This window comes from Martes martes, assembly GCF_963455335.1.
Source record: "Martes martes genome assembly, chromosome: 8".
NCBI classification, from domain to species: domain Eukaryota; kingdom Metazoa; phylum Chordata; class Mammalia; order Carnivora; family Mustelidae; genus Martes; species Martes martes.
The window spans coordinates 131,235,658-131,256,454 of record NC_137895.1 but is presented as its reverse complement, the minus strand read 5'-3'; the positions used below and the strand labels follow the sequence as shown (position 1 = coordinate 131,256,454).

The window sequence follows — 20,797 nt, the reverse complement described above, 5'->3', positions numbered from 1 at the left end:
AAAAGAATTATTATACACCATGACCAAGTGGGATTTATTCCAAGTATGCAAGGCTGGTTCTACATTCAAAAATCACTTAGTGTAAACCATCACATCAGGAGACTCAAGAAGAAATAGCATATTATGGTCCTATTAATATCCTATCCAGAGAGAGCATTTGACAAAATCCAACACCCATTTATGATAAAAGTTCTCAATAAACCAAGAATAGAGGGGAACTTCCTCAGCTTGATAAAGAACATCCACACAATATCTACAGTTAACATCATAATAATGAAGAAACCAAAAGCTCTCCGACTAAGATCAGAAAGAAGGGAAGGATGTCCTCTCTTACCATTGCTTTTTAACAATGCAGTGGAAATCCTAGCTGATGCAGTGAGAAAAAAAGGAACTGATAGGTGTACAAATTGGGAAGAGAAAAAGCAAACTGTGTTCATTCTTAGATGACATGATAGTCTAGGTAGAAAATCCCAGAAAGTCAATAATAATAAAACTCCTGGGACTAATAAGACATTAAGATATAGCGTTAATATACAAAAGTCTGTTGCTGTCCTGTATACCAAGATAAAAAATTGGAATTTGAAATTAAAAATATACCATTAACATTAGCACAAAAAAAAATTCTTGTATATAGAGCTAACAAAACATGTACATGACCTATATGAGGAAAACTGTACTCTGATTTAAAAAAATCAAAGAAGATCTGAATTAGTGGAGAGCTGTTCCTCTCCTGGAAGGAAGACTTAATATCGTTCAGATGTCAGTACTTAACTGGTTATTGTGTGGATAAACTTGGTAGGAAACAGTTGTAAAGCAGTTTCATTTTCTCCCACTGCTGCTTGCAAGGATCCTTTGCTGGATCTCTGTTCCTTTCCCTTGGTTCATCTCACAGCTTTATGGTCACTCTCACATACTGAAAAATCAAGTCCAGTCTAATTTAAACTTCTGTCTTTCATCCTATTCAAAGTATCTTCCCCTTGCCCTGATTGGGCCTGATGGAGGTTAAGGAACCAGCAGTGGGAAGGAGTGTAATTTACTCAGTTTATTTTAAAATTATTTATCTAGGCACTCAGGCAGATTCAAGAGATGTATAAGATATTTCCTGTTTGTAGTAGTACCTTTAATGTGCCTAAACTATATAGAATAAAAAGTTTAGGAGACAAATTTTATTTACATGAAACATTTAATGGCAGTCAGCGGTTGTGCTGAAATATTGTGAACTAGGAGTATTGTGGGGGTTCATAAAGGGGGGCTTTGTGGGTAGAATAGTTGTGCTTGGGATGTAGAACATAAAGGACAAAGAATGAGTGGCAGGTGGCTCTGATGCCAGCTTCTCTCAAATAAAGCTGTCTTTTCTTTACGTTCTGCCGGAGTCTGGGTCTCAGAAGGGATTTAGAGAACTTTTGGCTGGTGACGTACAATGTAAGAATATACAGAATCTCAAAAATCTCACTAATAAAGTGTAACGTAGATGACATTACAGAATTTGACACTTACTTTGATGATCTTGAAAAATAGACTATTTACTCCTTGTTAAAGTTCTCTGTGAGTTGTTTGCCGGGAAATACTGTTTTACCTTTATTGAAGCACAAACTGATGGACACAGGGCAATATATGATGATGGTGCTAATAACAGAGAGGTAGATATCAGCTTGTGTTTCAAAATCACGTTAATGGTTCTGGAGGTAGTGTTGCTGATTTTGTTTTCTTATCTCTTTGAAAGGTGGTTTGTTGCAGTTATAAACAAACAGTGAACATAAGCAAATGTATCTGGAAGGTAGGTTTTCAGCTGCTAGCAACAAAATACTCAATGTGTTTCTAATCAAATAAGGTTTTATTTTTCTTGTAGAAAGTCTAGAAGAATGATGCTATAGCATGTGTGAACCTTGAAAACATGCTAAGAGAAAAAAGCCAGACACAAAAAGGCACATGCTGTGTCTTCATTTTATATGAAATACCTGGAATAGGCAAATGGCAGAAAGCAGATTAGTAGCTGTGAGGGGCTGGGGTGGCAGGATGTGGATTTGTAGGGGTACGTAGCATTGAGTATGAGAAACCCATTTATTTACTAGAGCAATCTTATTACTTCTAAAAAATTCACATTTATTATGTATTATGTACATAATATATGTACATAATATGTACATATGTATTATGTATTTGGTTATTACTTTTTCTTTCATGGTGAGTGAAGACTCCCAACCAAAGTAGTGGTTGACATTTTCCCTTGCATATTCAGGGTTTTTTCTTTTTTTTGTTTTAGAGTTTTATTTATTTATTTGACAGAGAGAGCAAGAAAGCACAAGCAGGCAGAGCAGCAGAGGTAGAGGGAGAAGCAGGCTCCCCACTGAGCAGGGAGCCCGATGTGGGGCTCAATCCCAGGACCCTAGGATCAAGACCTGAGCTGAAGGCAGTCACTTAACCAACGGAGCCACCCAGGCGCCCCACATATTCAGTTTTAAAAAATTATTTTGGTATTGTGGTTTTGGTACATGAGGATTCTTTCTTCACTGTGGATTATACTGTTGTTCATAAAGTGTCCTATTTTGTCTTCACACCTTTAAAAAAAAATGATGGGTTCTTTGTTAGCATCTGCCTGGTTTGTCTGTTTATCCTTTTGTTTTCAATCTTTTTGAGTCACTTTTTAAAAATTTCATTTTTTAAAAAAGATATTTATCTATTTATTTGACAGGGAGAGAGAGAGAGAGACAGGGAGAGAGGGAACACAAGCCGAGGGAGTGGTAGAGGGAGAAGCAGGCTTCCCACTGAGCAGAGAGCCAGATGTGGGGCTCGATCCCAGGACCCTGAGCTGAAGGCAGATGCTTAAGGACTGAGCCACCCAGGCACCCCTCATTTCATTTTCTTTAAAAGATTTTATTTGAGAGAAAGAGGGAGAGTGAGAGCAAGAGAGAGAGCACAAATAAGAGGGAGGGGGAGAAGAAAGGGAGAAACAGGCTTCCTGCTGGGCAGGCAGCCCAATGCTGGACTCCATCCCGGGAGTCTAGGATCATGACCTGAGCTGAAGGCAGATGCCCAGGTGCCCAAGTTACTTTATTTTAGATATGTCTGTATCTGTGAGAGTTTTCTTTTAATAATTTGTCTTATTTACAATTTTGCTTTTAATGTTTCATCTTTAATCTGTTATGATTTTCACAGTATTGGTCTTTTCCTGTCTTTTACCACATAGTCTGGATTTTTCTTTGTTTTATTGTTGTTTTCCTGGCTCTTAGGATAACTTGAAGGATTTTAATTTTATTTTAATGGTTAGCTTGTAATGTTGAAGGATACTTAACATCTCTATTTTTTGATTTAGTGACCTTAAAATAAAGCAGTGTCTGTTGGCTTTCAGCTGTGGTATGAGATTTTTGGCTCAAATATAATTTCCTCATTTCTCTGCCAAGATTTTGTCAGAAATGTGTTCATGGTAGCAGTCCTTGAGCCTGTTTGCACCCATGACTCTTTTATGAAACTCCTTCCTCTGGTTACCCTAAAATAGTTGAAACCCATCAGCCTTGAATGAAAAGCTAGGTAGTACCATTTGATTATAATGCACCAGTTTGAATTTACGTTCATATCTTGTACCTGGAATTTAAGAATTTTAGCCTTTAACAATGTATTTTAAAAGTATTATTAGATTACTTGTGACTGGGTAATTCAACTCTCAAATGCCTAGCCTTTTTTTTAATTAAAAAAATTTTAATTGAAGTATAGTTAACATGCAATGTTATCTTAGTTTTCAGTATACAACGCATTGATTCAGCAATTCTATACATTACACAGTGCTCATCACAATAAATGCAGTCCCCATTTGTCACCATACAACATTATTACAGTATTATTGACTGTATTTCCCATGCTGTACTTTTCATCTCAGTGACTTACTTATTTTATAACTGGAAGTTTGTACCTCTTAATCCCCTTTATCTATTTACCCATCCTCCCACCCACTTTCCCTCTGGCAACCACCAGTTTATTTTCTGTCTTTAAGAGTCCATTTTGTTTGGTTGTTTGCTTTTCATTTTTTTTTTTTTTTTAGATTCCGCATGTAAGTGAAATCATATGGTATTTTGTCTTTCTTTGTCTGACTTAACTTCACTTAGCATACCGTTTAGGTCCATCTATGTTGTTGCAAATGGCGAGATATCATTCTTTTTTATGGCTGAGTAATATTCTAATATATATATGCATTAGATATATATGGATATGTGTTATATATTATATATATATTATTATATTATATATTTTATATATATATGAATAAGTCACATATTCTTTATCAATTCATCCTTTGGTGGACACTTGGATTGTCTCCATATCTTGGCTAATGTAAAAAATGCTGCAATACACATATAGTACATACATCTTTTCAAATTAATGTTTTTGTTTTCTTTGGGTAAATACCCAGTAGTGGAAATATTGGATCATATGGTATTTCTATTTTTAATTTTTTGAGGAACATCCATATTGTTTCACAAAGTGACTGCACCAATTTATATTCCCACTAACAGTGCACAGCGTTTCCCTTTCTCCACATCCTTACCAACATCTGTTATTTTTTGTTTTTGATACTAACCATCTGACTTGTGTGAGGTGGTATTTATTTGTTTGTTTGTTTTTGGTGTGAGGTGATTTTGATTTGCGTTTCCCTGATGTTGAGCATCTTTTCACATAGGCTCCATATATGTCTTTTTTGGAAAAATGTCTATTCAGGTCCTCTGTCCATTTTTAAATTGGATTGTTGTTTTTTTGGTGTTGAGTTGTGTAAGTTCTTTATATATTTTGGATATTAACCCCTTTTCAGATATATCTGGATACATATATATATATATATATATATATATATATATGTGTGTGTGTGTATGTATGTGTGTGTGTATATATATATATATACACACACATTTATGTATATCCATCTCACCTGCAACTATCTTCTTCCAGTCATTAAGTTGACTGTTTTGTGGATTGTTTTCCTTGCTGTGCAAAAGCTTTTTGTTTTGGTGCAGTCCCAATAGTTTATGTTTGCTTTTGTTGCTGTTGCCTCAGGAGGCATATCTGCAAGTATGTTGCTAAGGTTGATTTCCAAATGGTTACTGGCTCTGTTTTCTTCTGGAGTTTTAGGATTTCAGGTCTCATATTTAGGTCTTTGATCTATTTTGAATTTATTTTTGTGTATGTTGTACAAAAAGGGTCCAGTTTCATTCTCTTGCATGTAGCTGTCCAGTTTTCCCAGCACCATTTATTAAAAGACTGTCTTTCTCCATTGTATCTTCTTACCCCCTTTGTTATAGATTAATTAACCACATAGATATGGGTTTATTTCTGATCCTTCTCTCCTGTTCCATTGACCTGTGTGTCTTGTTTTTGTACCAGTACCATACTATTTTGATTACTTTAGCTTTGTAGTATTTTTAAGTCTGGGATTGTGATGCCTCCAGTTTTGTTCTTCTTTCTCAGGATTACTCTGGTTATTCAAGGTCTTTTGTGATTCCATGCAAATTTTAGGATTATTTGTTCTAGTTCTGGGGAAAATGCTATTGGTATTTTGGTAGGGATTGCAGTGCATCTGTAGATAGCTTTAGTATGGAGATTTTAATAATATTCTTCCAGTCCATGAGCATGTTTTATCTTTCTATCTGTTTGTGTCATCTTGATTTCATGAATGTCTTACAGTTTTCAAAATATGGGTCTTTCACCTCCCTGATAAGTTTGTTCCTAGATATTTTATTATTTTTGGTGCAATTGTAAATAGGATTGTTACTTTCATTTCTCTTTCTGCTACTTTGTTATCAGTGTATAGAAATGCAACAGTTTTCTGCATATTAATTTTGTATCCTGCAACTTCACCAAATTCAGTATCAGTTCTAATGGTTTTTTGGTGGAGTCTTTAGGGTTTTCTATATATTGTATCATGTCATCTGCAAACAGTAACAATTTTACTTCTTCATTAGCAGGTTTTTTGGTGGTGGTTGTTGTTTTGTTTTGTTTTTTAAATGTAGGCTCCATGCCTAGTGTAGAATCCAGTGCAGGGCTTGCACTCATGACCTCGAGATCAAGACCTGATCTAAGATCAAGAGTCGGACACTTAATCGAGTGAGCCACCCAGGCACTCCACTTCCTTAGCAATATATGCCTTTTATTTCTTTTTTCTTGCTTGATTGCTACAGCTAGGACTTCCAGTACTTTGTTGCATAAAGTGGTGAGAGTGAACATCCTTCCTTTGTTCCTGATCATAGAGGAAGTTTTCAGTTTTACATCATTGAGTATGATGTTAACTGTAGATTTTTCATATATGACCTTTATTGTGTTGAGGTATATTCCCTCTAAACTCACTTTGTTGAGTGTTTTTTTCATGGATGGATGTTGTCAGTTGCTTTTTCTGCATATATGAAATGATCATATTGTTTTTATTCTTCCCCTTGTTAGTATGGTATATCACATTGATTGGTTTGTGAATATTGAACCATGTTTGAATCCCTGGAATAAATCTTGCTTGATTGTGGTGACTGATTTTTTTTAATGTATTGTTGTGTTGGGTTTGCTAGTATTTTGTTGAGGAGTCTTTGCCTCTGTGTTCAGCAGATATATCTGCGGTGTTTTTGTCTGATTTTGATATCAGGGTAATGCTGGTCTTGTAGAATGAGTTTGGAAGCTTTTCTCCATCTTCTATCTTTTTGGAATAGTTTGAGGAGAATAGGTATTAACTGTTCTTTAAACGTTTGGTAGAATTCACCTGTGAGGCCATTAGGTACTGGACTTTTGTTTGTTGCTAGTTTTTCATTACCCGTTCAATTTTATTACTTGAAATTGGTCTGTTCAAATCTTCTGTTTCTTCCTGTTTCAGTTTTGGAAGAGTGTGTGTTTCTAGGATAGCCACTCTCGATTAGCATACTGACTAAAGCCATGTGGCCCCTGAATTTTCAGGACTGAAATTCATGTGGCTGAATTTTCTGCTCTCTGGTTTAGCTGGCACAGAGGATGTGCAACTGGTATTGTTTCTCCTTGTGAGGTTTGGGAACCTTGCTCTTCCTCCCTGACCAGGGGAGAAAGTTCATCCTTTTTAGATGAGAGCCTATTCCTCTCCCTTTTTCTCAGCTGTATCTTACTCACCGTTAGTGGTGAGGAGTTGTAATGAATTTCTCCTTTTTTTCTTTTTAAGATTTTATTCATTTATTAGAGATAGTGAGAGAGATAGAGAGAGAGAGAGCACAAGCAGGGGGAGCGGCAGAGAGAGAGGAAGAAGCAGACTCCCTGCAGAGCAGGGAGCCCAGTGCAGGGCTAGATGCCAGGACCCTGGGATCATGACCTGAGCCAAAGGCAGACCCTTAACCGACTAAGCCACCCAGGTGCCCGACTTTCTCCTTTTTGGTTAGGAATGTCCTTTTATTCCCACCAGATATAGGGACAATAAGAGGCATTATGGCAGTTTGCTTTTATTTCCCTCATCCCTGTGGGTTGCTGTCTGTTGAAGGTGCACTCATTTAGGGGAGGAGCATTGGCTCCTAGTCCCATCTTTGGAACTAGAAAAATAGTCTAACCCATTCTGTGAGTTTTGTTTCAATCTGTTATAGTTGTATTTTTATTTTCCTAATGGGTGGCTTTTATATTTAAATTAGTAATATTTATGTTTTTATAATTGTTAGCCTTACTTCCATTGTTTTTTTTTTTAATTAAAGATTGTATTTACTTATTTGACAGACAGAGATCACAAGTAGGCAGAGAGGCAGGCAAAGAGAGAGAGGGGGAAGCGGGCTCCCCGCTGAGCAGAGAGCCCGATGCGGGGCTCAATCCCAGGACCCTGGGACCACGACCTGAGCCGAAGGCAGAGGCTTTAACCCACTGAGCCACCCAGGTGCCCCCTTACTTCCATTCTTAAATGAATTACTTTCCATTAGTCTTTTCATTTTATACCATGCATTTTGGTTTCTTAATTGCCTTTTGTTCATTACCTCTCATGTCTTCTCATCTTCTGCTTCTGCATGAACTTTCTGGAATTTCTGACACTTTTGTTCTCTAACTTAAATACTAAGTTTAAAGATCTGTAAACATTCTTTAATCATAACTTTTTCTTCTTCCACATTCCTTGGTCTTCTGTTGCAGTTTTATTGGGAGCCTCAGTTGATAGACAACTCTACTTACCCATCACTCTGTACTTAGTTTCTTTTTTTCCCCCCTCACTCTACTTAGGATTTATGGCCATTCATTTCACTCACTTTTTTTTCTTTAAGATTTTATTTATGTTTTAGAGAGAGAGAGAGTGAGAGAGCACAAGCACAAGCGGGGTGGAGCAAGGGCAGAGGGAGAGGGAGAAGCAGACTCCTTTCTGAGCAGGGAGCCTGACACCAGGCTCGATCCCAGGGGATTACATCCTGAGCCAAAGGGAAATGCCCAATTGACTGAGCCACCCAGGTGCCCTTAACTTACTTCTGCTAATACCCTAATCCAGTGGTTTTCAGACTGTGGTCCAAGGATTTCTGGGGGTTGATGGTTAAAACCCTGGGAGCAGATTAGGTTACCTGTGAAGAGCTTGTGGATTGAGGATAGAGTTCTGGCTCAGCCCTGAAATCATAGGGAAGAATAATAGTGTGGTGTGTTTTGTTTTGTTTTTGTTTGTTTTAGAAGAATAATGTTTAAAGGGTATCAGGAAGAGGGAAGCTAGTGATCGAGACTGGGTGCATAATCAGAGGAGGAGGATGGTTGCTGATATAGGGGGGACTGCTCAGAGATCAGGTGAAACCGGGGGAGTGGAATTCAGCTGCTAGGTCTTGACGGATCACTGCGGGAGCACTTGGGTTGGGCAGCGGACCTGAAGGCAGATCTGTGATTGGAGGAGTGAGTGAGTGGTACCCTGCGCAAGTCTGCAAGTACAGGCTGTCCAGGGGAGGAGAGAAGAGGGTAGTTGTTGGAATCCTCAAACCTCTGCTTGTTTTATCTGCAGCTTCCCCGGCATCTAAGAGCCAGGATGTCATGTTGCAGAGCGGCAGGGGGCCTCTTGCCTGGCTCAGAGGCTCAGCTTGGGCACGCCTGGAGCTGGGACTTCCATTTCGTCTTGCTGTGGCTCTCATTTTCCTTTTATTCTCTACTCCATTTATGGTGTCATCCTCCTGTGAATTCTGTCTCCACTCTCCACATGTAACTCTATTCGAGGAACTTCCATCAGGAGGGAATATTTTTGTGCTTTTACCACCCATCTGCTTACCTACCTGCAGTGGAACTCAAATGTTCTGTCCTCTTCTGCTTTGGCTCCTCCTCCTTCTGACTAGGGATACATTTATCTCTAGCTCCTTACCTTGAATACATTGCTTTAGCACTTCTCCTTTTTCTTTCTTGCATTAGTAATTTTTCTTTCTACCTGATTATTATTGCAATTATGTGTGACTTTTCTCATCTTAAAAAAAAATCCCCTTCGTAGTTCCCCTCACATTTCTTTTGCTTTCCTTTCCTATAAAATTCCTGGAAAGAACTGTCGATGTACATTTTATTTTCAATTCTTCTTCTGTCTTAATTTACTTCAGTCAGGGTTTTATGTTCACTGCTTCAGAAAAACAGCTCTTGTCAAGGTCACTGATGACCTCCATGTTGCTAAATCCAGTTGTCAATTCTCAGCGCTCATCTTACTTGGCCTGTCAGCAGCATTTGACACGGCTGATAATTCCCTTTTCTTACATGAACTTTCTTCATTTGGCTTTCGGGACATCACAGTCTCTTGCTTGCCTCCTACCTGCTGACTGCTGCTTCTCAGTTAGCGCTTCCTGATTCCTTCTGTTAAGTTGACTTCTAAATATTTGAGAGGTTTGAGGCTTGGTTCTCAGACTTCTCTGGATGTAATCACTCCCTAGGATGGAAATCTTATCTGGTCTTAGGGCCTTAAATACCTATCTGATTACGTCCCCCCTGGTCCTCACCTTAGAAAAAAAGATCTAGCCAGGCTCTTTTCCTTGGATTGTACAGATTTTTATATCCACCAGTTTATCTGCCCTCTCTACCTCAGTGAATAAGAGGTATTTCATGTTCAGCGGTGTACCCTGTACTTTTTATCTCCCAAGCAAAATAACTACTCATAATCTTTCCTGCCTGAGAAAATGGCCACTTTCTCTTTCCAGTTTTATAGGCCAAGCCTTATCCCTGCAAACCCTGTCAGGTCTGTTTTCATACCCAGAACTTGATAATTTTTGATATTTCTGCTACACAGGGCCAAGTGACCTCTCTTCTGGATGATTGCAGTACCCTCCTGGCTGGTCTGTCTGCTGCAGTCTGTGTCCCTTCTAAGTTACTTTCCACATTGTACCTACAGTGAGCCTTTTGCCCTCTGTCAGATCCTGTCACCCGTCTGCTCAGAGTCCCACCGTGCATTCTTACCTCACTCAGCGTAAAAAGGAACTCTTCACTGTTTGTGAGAACTGACACATAGTTCAAACTCCTGTGAGACCTCGTCTCTTCTCCCCTCTCGCTGTTTGAACACACCAGAGCTTTTCCTGTCTCAGACCCTTGGTGTGACTGTTCTCTGTGCACTGAGTATCCTCCCTCCGGATTTCTGCATGTCTTTCTCTTTCTTCTCCCACAAGTCCTTCTTCAGATACCACCGTAGTAGTGAGGTGTGCCCCCTCCCCTGCTCGTACTTCCTGTTCCCTTAGTCGTGCACCGGTCGTCACCTGCCTCGTCGTCGCCTGCTTATTGATCCACGGTTTTCTTAGTGGAATGTAAACTCAGTGAGTACAAGAGCTTTGTTTTGTTCACTGTTGTGTGCTCAGTTCTGAAAAGAGTGCCTGGTGTACAGGAAGCTCATGACAAGTAATTGTTGAATGAATCGAATTTCAGGTAGCTTCTGTCATAAATATTAATTCCTTTGGTCCTTCGATCCCTCTGACTTTAACCCTGTAAGTCGCCGAGTTCCGGCCAGTTGCCCTCTTTCCAGTGTTCTTGCAGCCCTACTCAGACGTCACCATTCCCTTGTACACAGTCTCCCCTGACCCTTAACATCTTCCTAGAAGACCCCCTCTGTTCACATTTCTTCACCGGTGATTGGTTTCCTTTTTGATCCATTTTCCCTACTCCAAAGGATTTTGGGAGAAAGTAGGGATGGTGTTAATATTCTCTTATCCATCTGGAGTTCTTAATGGGCTCCCAGCAGCAGGCCAATTTGATGCTTTTGACTCTTGGCTCCTTTTTGTTTTTGTTTTTTAAGATTTTATTTACTTATTTGACACAGACAGTGAGAGAGTGAATACAACCAGGGGAAGTGGGAGAGGGAGAAGCAGGCTTCTGCTGAGCGGGGAGCCTGATGCGGGCTAGATCCCAGAACTCCGGGATCATGACCTGAGCTGAAGGCAGACACTTAATGACCAAGCCACCCAGGTGCCCTCTTGGCTCCTTTTTGGTCACTGTCCTTATTGTCAGTTGTCACTTTCCCACTCCACTTGCATTGGAAGAATTGTGATATCATGAGACTCATGGTCTTCCTCTTCATTGTCCGTTTGTCATTTTGTGGATGACATTGTATAGTGCCGGTTCACACCCAGATCCAAGGTCATTTTCAGTCATGTGGACAACAGTCCTCCTTCAGAAATCCATGCGTAGGGGTGCTCCCTAGACTACCATCACTTGGAATTTTTTCATTTGAGGGTATTTTTACTTTGATCCATAGCCCTAGTAAGACTATTTCTAGCACACTTGGTCTTGGACTGTAATGAGATCTATCCTTGACCCATCCTCTTTTGCCTGTCATCCCCATAAAATTAGATGGAATTTAATTTGAATTTAATATTAAAATTAAGTTTCTCATTCAACTGCTGTTTTTTTGATATGTGGTGTATTTATTGAATAATTATTCCCCCCTACATTGATTTGTGATGCCTCCTGTATGTAGAACTAACTTATATAATTTTTTGTATGATAGAATGTTTCATTTATCTGTCAAGTTTTGGTGCCATCACACTCTTTAATTGTTATTGAAGTTTTATAGTATGTTCGATATTTGGAAGGGATAGTAGCGTCTCATTGACTTTAGTTTTCAGAATTGTTGGTGTTGGTCTGGCTCTTTACACTTCCAAAATATCTAAAAATTTTTACTTTTTAATAGATCAAATCATTCTTGCCTATAAATACCAAAGGTGTATCTTCTATAATTTTAAAAAAGATATGCAACAAATGTAAGTGAATTGTTCATTTTATTTTTCAGATATGTTTCCTTCTTTTTGCCGTTCTCTACATTGTTTCCTATTTCATCATCAGAAGATACAAGAGAAAATCAGGCAAGTAGAAACACTGTAGTTAAAACTTAGATCATCATGCCAGGTGGTCTGTGATGTATGGGCTTCATACTGTGCCAGTATGGAGTGTATATATTCAGTATGGCCATGATTGAAGGACACAATAGCTTGGTACAGAGAGTAAACAGTAACCTTCAGGAATCTGACTGCTTGCAGGGTCATCATTCTCTTAGACCTGAACCCTTGTTTACCATTGTTCTAATGTCCAAGAGTCGTGTGGGGCTGCTCAGTATCTGGGAAGTTCTAGAGTTTATAAGGATATATGTGTTCTTGTGACTGGCTCTGAGTTTGAACAGCATACTTTCCATCCTTACTCTGACTACTAGACTATCTTTTCTTTCTCTAAAGTGATATAGAATTTAGAATCTCCATGATACCATTTAGTATCAATTGAGGATTCAATTTTATATTTTTCTTTTTATTATTTCATAAGTAATCTGTATACCAGAGGGACTACTAAATCTTTATTCCTTTTTTATTAAAAATTATTATTATTTTAAAAAGATTTTATTAATTTGAGAGAGAGAGAGAGAGAGAGAGAGACAGAAAGAACACAAGCAGGGGAAGAGGCAGAGGGAGAAATAGACTCCCCCTGAGCCAGGAGCCAAAAGCGGGGCTCAATCCCAGGACCTGGAGACCATGACCTGAGCTGAAGGCGAATGCCAACCATCTGAGCCACCCAGGCACCCTATTATTATTACTTTTGAAGATTTTATTTATTTTGAAGATTTATTATTTTTGAAGATTTTATTTTATTCTATTCACTGTATGACAGTGAATAAAATCTTCATATATGTGAGCATGTGCATGAGTGGGGGGAGGTGCAGAGGGAGAGGGACAAAGAGATTCTCTGCTGAGCAGGGAGCCTGGTGTGGGGCTTGATCCCAGGACCCTGGGATCATGACCTGAGCCGAAGGCAGGTGCTTGACTGACTGAATCACCCAGGCGTCCAATCCCTTCTTCTTTTTCTTTTTTTTTTTAAATGAACTTTGTGCTAATTAAGTCAGTTTTTTGTGCCATGGTTTTGTAAGGATCTGAACAATGGCCTTACTGCCTTCTGTTAAATCTCAGCTCTTTTCTAGAAATCACAGGATTTTCTGCCTGTGGTGCTGCGCTTGCAGTAGGTACCATGTGAATACTTAAGGATTCCATATAATAGGAACTCTTCATGTTATAATAATAAAAAACTTGTTGGACTTTTGAAAGCAATTAGGAAATAGTACTTGCTCTAGTGTTTTAGTTTGGCTCTATGATTACACTAAAATACTTTTTGGAATCTATAATCTTTCAAAAATTTGAAGACCTGCAGATTCAACACAGTATCTTAGCTGTTTTTACACATGTTTTGGCATCAGGTTTTAATGATTAGAGACACAGAAGCAGGGGGAGAAAGAGAATTAATGAATATAAATCCATCATTTTAGGGGAAATTAGGGTATGATGAGCAGGAAAATTGGAGATGAGAGGATTGAGATGGTTTTTAAATATTTATTTATTTTGAGAGTGTGTGAGCATGTATGGGGGGCAGAGACAGAAGGGGAGAGAGAGTCCCAAGCAGACTCCCCTGACCCTTTGGCTGAGCATAGAGCCTGACTCAGGCCTGCTCCATGACCCTGAGACCGTGACCCTAGTGGAAGTCAAGAGCTGGATACCCAACAGACTGAGCTACGGGGACAACCCATTAGATGATTTTTAAAGTAATGGCAGCAGGGAGGGGTGATGAATACCTTGGATTTAGTAGAATTTAGGGAGAAGAACTGAAATTCATATGGAGCTATTAAAACATTCTTAAGTAGTTGATGGTTCATTGGGGGTATGCACAACAGTATAAAAATTAATTGTGACTGTCCTTTTGGTTGTAAAGCTATTTTGGCAGCCTGTAATTAAGAATGGAGATTGGAGTCAGAGAATGGCTCAAATGCACCATCGACATGGAAGCAGGTAGACTCTCATAATTACAGAGACCTAGAGAGAGAGAGCCTTTGAGGACAACCCCAGTTAGGTATTGAGGAGAAGGAGGGGTCAGGGGGTGTTGTGCAATATTCTTGTAATTGGATCACACTTTCTTTAGCTGGTAATTTATGTGGGAGGACAAAGAAAAGGCTAGCAGCCACGAGAGAGAGGGAGGTGAGTGAGCATTGGAGCAGAGGGCATCTGCTACTTGTAAAAGACATAAAACTTGGTACTTTCCTTCTGTAGATTGAACAATAATTATGAAGTATTGAGGCAGTGGTATCTAAATGGTTTAGACTGGTCCAAGAGCGTCTTTCTTATTACCAGTAATAATGACAGACTCAAAAATTGTAGAAAAGTACATGAGTTTTAAGATTCCGACTAATGATTTTATAATAAAGATTTTTGTTGGATATTATCAATTAAAAATTTTCATTCATTAGCAATTATAATTTTACTTATATTGTATGACAGTAAACTTGATAGTGGTCCTAAGGTTTTACTAAGTTTTATTTTCTTGCGCAATAAATATTTGGAAAATCTCAGTTTACATATGTTAGTTTTGTTAATCAGGATTTTGGTTAATCACAACACTCTTCTCTACCTACATTCTGTCATATGAAATTTAATAGGATTTAAATTTGGATCCATGCTGAAATAAATACAGTGCTTTTTGAAAATCAGTTCTTTTCAGTAATTCTTTAAGTTTCTATTTTTGTTTATATTTTCTAATAAATTAATGAAACATTTTGTTGAAGAATAAAAAAACTAATACCGTAACCATTTTTACAGATGAACAAGAAGATGAGGATGCCATAGTCAACAGGATTTCGTATGTATTTTAAAATTCATTTTTTCTGTTTCTAATTTCGATGTCATAAATTCTTCAAATTTAATTTGTACCTTTGGGCATAAATGTGGGAAACAGTCACCTTTCTTATTGATATTAACCCTATCTTTAGAAACATATAAATATACGGTTGACTCTTAAACACCGTGAGAGTTAGGGACGCTGGCCCTGTGCAGTTGGAAATTGTGTATAATATTTAACTTCCCCAAAACTTAACTACTAATAGCCTACTATTGACTGGAAGTCTTACTGATAACATAAACAGTTGATTAACACATATTTTATATGTTATGTGTATTATATACTGCATTCCTACAATACAGTAGCTAGAGAAAAGAAAATCTTACTAAAATCATAAGGGAGAGAAAATACATTTACAGTACTGTAATTTTTTTAAAAAATGATTTTATTTATTTATTTGACAGAGAGAAACACAGCAGAAGAGGGAGCACAAACAGGGGGAGTGGGAAAGAGAGAAGCAGGCTTCCTCTTCTGCCAAACAGGGAGCCCAATGTGGGGTTTGATCCTAGGACCCTATAGTACTGTATTATATTTAGGGGTGCCTGGGTGGCTCAGTTGGTTAAGCGTCTGCTCTTGGCTCAGGTCATGATCCCTTGGTCCTGGGATGGAGTCCCACATCGGACTCCCTGCTCAGCTGGCAACCTGCTTTTCCCTCTGTTGCTCCCCCTGCTTGTTCATGCTCTCTCTCTTTCTGTCAAATAAGTAAAAATCTTTAATTAAAAAAAAAGTAGCTAGAGAAAAGAAGATCATAAGGGAGAGAAAGTCCGTTTACAGTACTACATATATTTTTAAAAAGATTTTACTTATTTGATAGAGATACAGCGAAAGAGGGAATACAAGCAGGGGGAGTGAGGGAGGGAGAAGCAGGCTTCCTGCCAAGCTGGGAGCCTGATGTGGGGCTCAAGCTGGGAGCCTGATGTGGGTCTTGATCCTAGGACCCTGGGATCATGACCTTAAGCCGAAGGCAGACACTTCCTGACGGAGCCACCCAGGTGCCTCTATAATACTCTATTATATTTAATTTAAAAAATTCACTTATAAGCGGACCTGTGCATTTCTAAGCCATATTGTTCAAGGATCAACTGTACATGGAAAAATGAGGATTGATTGTCTCCTGTTAAAATTTGCTTCTTTGAGGAGCTGAAAATTTTACCTTCAGAGGTTTTAGCCAGGAAGTGGGCTTCTGGTGGGAAAGTTGCTGGGCCATAAGAAAGAAAACTCTGGGTTGTTTAATGGTCTCCTGAGAAGACTGTGACAGTCTTGGAATAAGGAACAGACATCTGTTGTAGCAGCTGAGCATCTACCTGCTGTGAGCAGGTGGACGGTCTGATGATTCTTTAGGTTCCCTATAGCTCTTTTTCTGCTTATTTATGCTGATATATGATTGTTCTGCCCTTTAAATTTTTTGAGGTGTCAAACTGGATGGGAAGCAATAAGTTTCTTTTTATCAGATTTTGCTTGACTAAAATTTGAAATCACACAGATACAACTACATTGGAGAGATTCTTATGCCAGGATTCTTTTTTATCGATACTTTGAAATTTATTTGGCATAGTCCTGAATTTATAGAAAAGTTAGAAATACAACAAAAAAAGAGCCTTTCTGCCCCAGAACTGTTTGAGAATTTGCCAACCTGGTTCTCCATTTCCTCAGGATACTTTTGTATATAATGCCTACAAACAGTGTGTCCTCCTGTGTATCTACCATACAACCATCAAAATAATGAAATTGAGGCTGTACCACTCATGCCCCATTCAGATTTACCAGTTGTCCCAGTCATGTCCTTTGTTGCGAAAGGACCCCATTAAGAATCACAGGCTGCGGGATGCCTGGGTGGCTCAGTTGGGTAAGCGGCTGCCTTCGGCTCAGGTCACGACCCAGGGTCTTGGGATCGAGTCCCACATCGGGCTCCTTGCTCGGCAGGGAGCCTGCGTCTCCCTCTGCCTCTGCCTGCCTCTCTGTCTGCCTGTGCTCGCTCTCTCTGACAAATGAATAAATAAAATCTTAAAAAAAAAAAAAAGAATCACACGCTGCTTGTAGTTGTTGGGTCCCTTTCGTTGCCTTCAGACTGAAACCCTTCTTCAGTGTTTTCTTGACTTCCCTGTCCTTGATGCTTCTGAAGACTGCAGGCCGGTTGTTCGGATTTGTGTCTTCATGCTTGGTATCAGATTATTCATTTTGTGCCTGGGGTGGGGCGGAGGTGAGGAAAGGGAGAAAGGCTGCCTGCACTTAACGCACACATACACAAATACTCTCACGTACTCTTACTCAGCCGTAAAAAGGAATAAGGTACTACAACGTGCAGGAACCTCAGAAACATCATGCTAAGTGGAAGAAGCCAGACCCGAAAGGTCGTTGAGTGTGTGATTCCATTTATGAGAAATAAACTAGTAAAGGTAAATCCATCCATGTCATATTGATGGTTACCAGGGACCAAGGGGAGGGCAGAATGGGGAACAACTCCTTAGTGAATACAAGGTTTTATTTTGGGGTGATGAAATGTTCTGGAACTAGAAAGTGGTGGTGTTTGCACAACACTGTGACTACACTAAATACCACTAGATTGTTCACTTTGAAATGGTTAATTTTATGTTATGTGAATTTCACTTAAATAAAAAAAATACTTTCAACTGAGAAGTGACTTGAATAGGGCTGATTTGATTCATAACTGAACAGTGAATTTAAATGGACCTTGCTTTACTAGGTTTGGTCATTTAAATTATTTTAAATGCCCTGGGGAAAACATCTGTAACTTTATATTGTGAATTCTTCTTGCTTTGTGGATTTAAAACTTAGGCCTATTACTTTATTTAAATTTATAGGATTAGGGGTTATAGTTTTATTTCAGACCATGACATTTATGAAAATTCTTCAGTGATTTATCATTTTTCTCTGCCTAATTTCCTGGTCTAGATAATTCACTTACCTCAAAAAGCTTCAGCAAATCACACACTGAATAAAGGGCAGATATAATTCCTTCCCAGTGAAATCCTCTAGGGATGAAGTAAGTACCTGTGAGATGTGTGCCACTCTCCTCTCTGTTTGGTCTGCGCTCCACTCTTGGTGGTACATTTCCATACATGCATTTGTGGATCAGTCACTTACGAACAGACCAGAACACAGCACTTAGGCTTTACCCTGCAATGCATTCTGTGAAATGGTGGCTGTGCCTCGTTTCCTTCTGAGGAGGCTCAGGAGCCCTGACCTCCCCTTCTGCTTTCACCAGTTCTGCTGCCATCGCTGTTGCGGTGGGTCTGAGGGCTTTGGGTTCTCCTGGCGGGTGGTTCCTGCATCCCGTGGGTGGAGGCAGGCAGCTGGGGGAGCACTGACATTAAAGATGGGAGAGGGAGGAGGGGTGAGGGCACCTAGGAGAATCAGGACTAGTCTGTTCCCTTCCACCGCCTCCCAGTGACCCTTCCGGCTTTCACTGCTTTTTCCCCCCCTTGTGTGATAGAATGAGTGAGAATGGAAGAGGAAGGCAGATCTGGATTCAAACTCTGAACTCAAGATTAAGTTCAGGTCCGAAGAGATTGAGAAACAAACATTTGTTTTCTCTTTGTGTGAAGGAGAGCTGCCACTTACTCTGTCATGCTGTTGTGTGGATTAAGTTGCATCTGCAGAGTAATCCGGACTTGGTGCTGGGGCATTGTACGTGGGACTTCGGGGTTGCCTCTCTTCTCTCCACCATCTTTCCTTCCCTTGCCCCCTCCACCGAAGAGGAGGAAGCGGAGGAGAGTCCTGCTAACCGGGAGAAGAAAGGGAAAGGGCTTGACAGGTTCTTAAGTGCAGTGGTTGGCAGCACTCCGGGGTCTCCACAGCTGGCTCAGCACCCATGGCAAAATGGAAGGCCTGTTCCTCGGCCTCCTCACCTCCCGTTAGCCCTGCGCTTGCTTTCTCCTTTGCTCCTCTGTTCTGCTCTTCGCCTGTACCTGCTTGTGCCTCCAGATGAACTTTGCAACCAAAAACTACATTTTCTGCGAGCTACTGTTGGCTAGTTAGTTGATTTGAGAATGAAATCGGAATGCCTAACTGGTGAGACTTTTACGAGCCTTTGCAGGTGAGAGGAGGGTTTCCATTGCAGGAGGTGGTCCTAGCATGACGTATCAGAGCCCCGGGGGGGTGACCTGGTGTGGGCTCTCAGGGTCTGAGAGGAGGGAGGGAATTTTCCCTGCAGAGGGAAATCCCGGCGTGGAGTGTGAGCTTGGGGGTGATGAGGGGCACCCGCACGTGTTTAGGGGTGCTCTGTCACAGGGTGTCAGAGGTTGGGGAGGGCACCCATACAGGATGACAGAGCCCAAGTAGGCTGGTGTCCCTGGAGGGATGGCCTGGCATGGGTATCAGAAGTCAGTGGGGAGGGAGGTAGGGCAGTCCAGAATGGGGAGTCACCTAAGCAGGAGGGTGGCTCTGGATAGGGTAGGAGTGTCAGATCATTTCCAGGGGATTGGTCCATTGAAGGTGATGGGGGCCATTTGCAGTTACAGGAAGGGGAGAAAAATGAAGATGAACAGGGTTGTTGCATTGCGGTTGGACTTGCCAGTGGACGATCAGTGCGGCCTCATGGTTTTTGACACAAAGTTATCGCAGCAGATCTCGATGTAAAGGCGGGTGTAGGTAACTGTGTATATGTACCTGTATGCATAATGCGCACTTACAGTCCTTGCCCTGTCCGTTGGGAGCGTGACACCCCAGCGGCAGGGAGTATATTCAGCACCAGATCGGTATTTCTAAATACAATTTCCCACTAATAGGGACCCAGGCTCCTTGGGGGAGAAGCTGACTGCAGGGTAGGGGAGGGGAAGTTCCAGGCTCATTCTGTGCGTGTGGTACTGCCGGAGTGCAAGGAAGTGCCCCAAGAATGATGGGTACATGTCAAAAAGACCCAGAAGCCTCCGAGGGCTTTCACACCAATCAGGGACAATCTCAGTGTCCGGAGAATGATTGTAGTGGACCCTACACAGAATAAAATAGAACAATCTTGAGTCCAAACTGATAGGAATCCGTAGATGAATAATCTTTCTTGGCAAGGAACAGGCTATTTTCCCTAGTTTCAAACTTAGCTTCCCACAAAATACTTATTATTTAAAGGGGAAAAGAGTGATGTTAGAGTCAGAGAGCCCTGGCAGACACCATCCTGACCAGTGGTCATCGGAACGTGACCAGCAATGGGGCAGACAAGGTCTAGGCCACCTGGTAGCCTGCAGAGAGAAGTGTGAAGCATTGCTTCTGTGATGCTCCTGCCTTGTGGACGTGATGGACGAAGCTGGGCCAAAGCTGAGTTCCTGTTTCCCCGTCAGCCTGCCCCAGCTGCGGCCTTCTCCACCACAGGCAGTGCCCGCTCTGCCGTTCCAGTTCTCAGGCTAAAACTCAGATCGGCCTTGAGTCCTCTCTGCCCCCGCCCTCAGGCAGTCCTGTGGGTTCTGTCCTCAGAATCTGCTCCGTTTCAGAAGGTGACGTTTGTGAAACGGTGCTTTAATCCGAGGGGCACTTCAGTAGGTCTGTAAGCCATGGCCACTACTGCCCTATTTCGACTTGACTCAGGGCCTTACCTTAGGGACCCCTTGCCAGCGTTGACCTGCACTGCTCCGGCCTTCTGTGAGTAGCTGTCACCCTAGGTGCCCACGGGCAGTGCGAGAGGGTGACAGCATCTTGTCCGAACATCCTGAGCCCAGTCATGGTACCTGGAATACATACAGTAGGTTCTGGAAGT

At 40.7% G+C, this 20,797-nt stretch overlaps 1 protein-coding gene across 6 annotated transcripts in view; it reads left to right on the top strand.

Moving 5' to 3' along the window:
• Positions 1-20,797, top strand: part of LOC308347275 (ankyrin repeat domain-containing protein 26-like) — a 135,925-nt gene that overhangs the window by 25,312 nt on the left and 89,816 nt on the right. For all 6 annotated transcript variants that reach the window (XM_080810521.1, XM_080810520.1, XM_080810523.1 and 3 more), the window contains exons 2-3: positions 12,176-12,248; positions 15,012-15,051. In XM_080810521.1, the coding sequence (XP_080666647.1) occupies positions 12,176-12,248; positions 15,012-15,051 (113 nt within the window). The remainder of the gene's footprint in view (positions 1-12,175; positions 12,249-15,011; positions 15,052-20,797) is intronic.